A 2,979-nucleotide genomic window follows, 5' to 3' on the forward strand; every position below is an offset into this window, starting at 1 on the left:
AATACAAAAAATGCATTTAGCTCAAGGGTAAAATATAACCCTCATTTGCAACTATTCATTACAGACAAACCAGTAAGAGGGCTGAAAGTAGGCCATCTGAAAATTTTTAAACAGTTTATATGAATGAAAACACATGCTTAACACAAACTATTTGAGAACTACACAGTACATACTTTGAAGTAAAGTCTCATAGAAATAAGTGACCACCCATGTCAAGATGACAAGCAAAACGCTTGGTACAAGAGATGGATGCACAGAAAACTTAAAAGGGATTTAGAAAAGCCACATCCACCACTTCAAAAGTTTTGCCTATTAGGGATAAAATTCAACAGCCACTAACAGGGCAATAAAGAAAAAATAGAGAGAAAACCCCACAGGACGTCTTTAAAGTCTAAGTACACATCAAGAATTAACACAGAAAATCTTCAACTAAAATTCCTTGAAACGGTACGGAATGGGTCCTAGAAAAAAAAGGTTAGACTTGTCCGGTCAAACACAATGATTTATTAAAAATAAAACGTAAAAATGATTTTTTTGTACATATGCTTCCAAATTTCAGGCATGGGATCCAAATAGATTTCGTAGAAAACGCTGTAGAGCCAGGTGTATCAAGTCCTTACAACAAAGTAACTACCCCCCACCCCAGCCCACCCCCACCCCGCCCAGGTTTTGCTACAGAATCAGCAAGTTCACGCCCTCCCCCCCCAAAAAAAACCACAAATCAAAACAAGACATTTTGCTAGTATAAAAACGACCAAGGTCCAAGTAATAATAAAAAAATAGAGTCCATCAATGACTGTAACACAAAAATGTGTAAGTGGGGCCGAGTCCACCTTCGGAGGGGTGGCAGGCAGAGGGGGCGACACCCCCCAGGGGAAGCCAGCCCGGGCGGCTCCCTCAAGGGCAAACTGGGAAAGGCGGTGGGAGAGGCAAGGAGGGACTGGAGAACTGACCCCACTTGGGGCGTTGAAAGATCTACCCCCAATGGCCACTCGCAGGCATTTTCTCCTTTTCCCCTTAGAAGGAACTGCCGCCATAGCCGCCCCCGCCGCCATAGCCGCCTCTGTAAGGTCCACTGTTACTGCGGCCGCCCCAGCTGCTGCCGCCTCCCCCGCCGCCGCCGCCGCTCTTCATGGGCCCGTACGACGACTGGTGCTGGCTGTAGCTGCCGAAGCCGCCGAAACCGTTACCGTAGTCGCTGCCGCCGTACGAAGAGCCGCCGCCGCCGCCCCCGTAGGCGTTGTAGCCGCCGCCGCCGCCGCCGTAGCCCCCGTAGCTGTTGTAACCGCCGCCGCCGCCCTTGGAGAGGCCGTTCTGGTCTCGGCCGCCGCCGCGACCCCGGCCGCCCCGGCCGCCCCGCGAGGACCGCGCGCCGCCGCCGCCGCCCGAGTGGATATCCTCCTTGGGGACGGCCTTCTTCACCTCCACGCGGTGGCCCTGGATCGGGTGGAACTTGACCACCGCGGCCTTGTCGGCCGCGTCGTGGTTCTGGAAATACACGAAGCCGAAGCCGCGCTTCTTGCCCGACTGCTTGTCGGCGATGATCTCGGCCTTCTCCACGGTGCCGAACTGCGAGAAGTGCTCGATCAGGTCGCCCTCGGCCACGTCTCCCTTCAGGCCTCCGACAAAGAGCTTCTTAACCTTGGCGTGGGCGCCGGGCCGCGCCGAATCCTCCCGGGACACCGCCCGCTTCAGCTCCACCGTGTTGCCGTCCACGGCGTGCGGCGAGGCGGCCATGGCGGCGTCGGCCTCCTCCACATTGGAGTAGGTCACGAAGCCGAAGCAGCGGGAGCGCTTGGTCTGGGGGTTCACCACCACCACGCAGTCCGTCAGAGTCCCGAAGGCCTCAAAGTGGCCGCGCAGGCCCGACTCACTCGTCTGCACGTTGAGCCCGCCGATGAACAGCTTGCACAGCTGAGAATTCTCCATCTCCGCGGCCCGGGCCTTCCCCACGCCCTGCGAGCTCCGCGGTGTAGCCGTTACCGAAGGCTGCGGCCTCTTCACGGCTTAGGCCCAGCCGTTGCTGGAGCCGCGCCCGCCGGTCACCGCCGGGGAAGGGAAGAAGGGAAGGGGAGGGAAGGAAGGAAGAAAGGAAGGGGGAGGGAAGGGGAGAGGTTCCGGCTAGAGGGCGAGCTGCGGAGACTGGAAGACAACCAAGGCAGCCGCTACCGTCGCCGCCGCCACCTCCGCTCCCCTATCAGGGCACCACACAAAGAGGCCGCTGAACGCGCGCGCACCCTCCCGGAGGCGTGCGTCACCGCCGACGTACGGCAGCCTAAGGCTGCCCGCCAATCCCCGCCTGGCTCTTGTTAGTCCCGCCTCCCGCGCCGCAGCGCCGCTCTCGACCGGAGGCTCCCCGCCCTCCGCGGTCTATTCAAGCATTGGCTTAGCAGCAACCGCCGCCGCCCCTACGGCCCCGCTTCCACCCCCCGGTGCCCGAGCGCTCCCTCCCGAGGAGTCCTCCCTGCCCTCTGCGCGCTCCCGCAGCACGTTTCCTCCCCACCCTGCGGCTGTTCCCAGCGGCTCTCCCCCTCCCCCTTCCTGGAGCTCCTCGCCCAACTCCGCAGTGGCGTTCGCGCCAGCCCCTTGAGAGACGTGGCGCTTCAGCCAATCACAGCGGTCTCGCGCCCACTTCCGTTTTCGGGAGCCGCTGAACGGGCGCGCTCCCCGGTGCGCGCTGGCCCCGGCGCCCCTTCGGAGCTGAGCCTGCGTCCCACCCGTACGCTTCCTCCCGCCCGGCCCTGAGCGGGGAGCGAGCCGAGCCGAGCCGCGCCGCACCGCGCTGGGGGCCGTTCCCAACGGATGCGGCCTGGGGCGCCACGCGCGGGCTTTTTGAAAACTTGACTGTTGGGGCCGGGGGCCTGGGTTTACCCGCCGCGTCTCGGCCCTGGCGCTCCCCCTGTGTCCGCGCCCCTTCCCTCTTCCACGCAAAGATGGAGGGTGGAGGCCTAGGCTGGAAGGCAGTTATTAACCGTTTAC

General features: G+C 60.7%; 1 protein-coding gene across 1 annotated transcript; it reads right to left on the minus strand.

The window, feature by feature from the left end:
* Positions 1-481: 481 nt before the first annotated feature.
* HNRNPA0 (heterogeneous nuclear ribonucleoprotein A0) lies at positions 482-2,235 on the minus strand. Its single transcript, XM_075541594.1, has one exon. It carries the CDS (start codon positions 1,927-1,929, stop codon positions 1,018-1,020), a length of 912 nt encoding a protein of 303 aa, XP_075397709.1. The 5' UTR covers positions 1,930-2,235; the 3' UTR covers positions 482-1,017.
* Between the last annotated feature and the right edge of the window lie 744 nt (positions 2,236-2,979).

The sequence above is a fragment of the Tenrec ecaudatus genome, chromosome 2 (genome assembly GCF_050624435.1).
Source record: "Tenrec ecaudatus isolate mTenEca1 chromosome 2, mTenEca1.hap1, whole genome shotgun sequence".
NCBI classification, from domain to species: domain Eukaryota; kingdom Metazoa; phylum Chordata; class Mammalia; order Afrosoricida; family Tenrecidae; genus Tenrec; species Tenrec ecaudatus.

Excerpts from the sequence above, each read along its gene's own strand:
- HNRNPA0 (XM_075541594.1), bottom strand. The coding sequence starts at position 1,929 with ATGGAGAATTCTCAGCTGTGCAAGCTGTTCATCGGCGGGCTCAACGTG.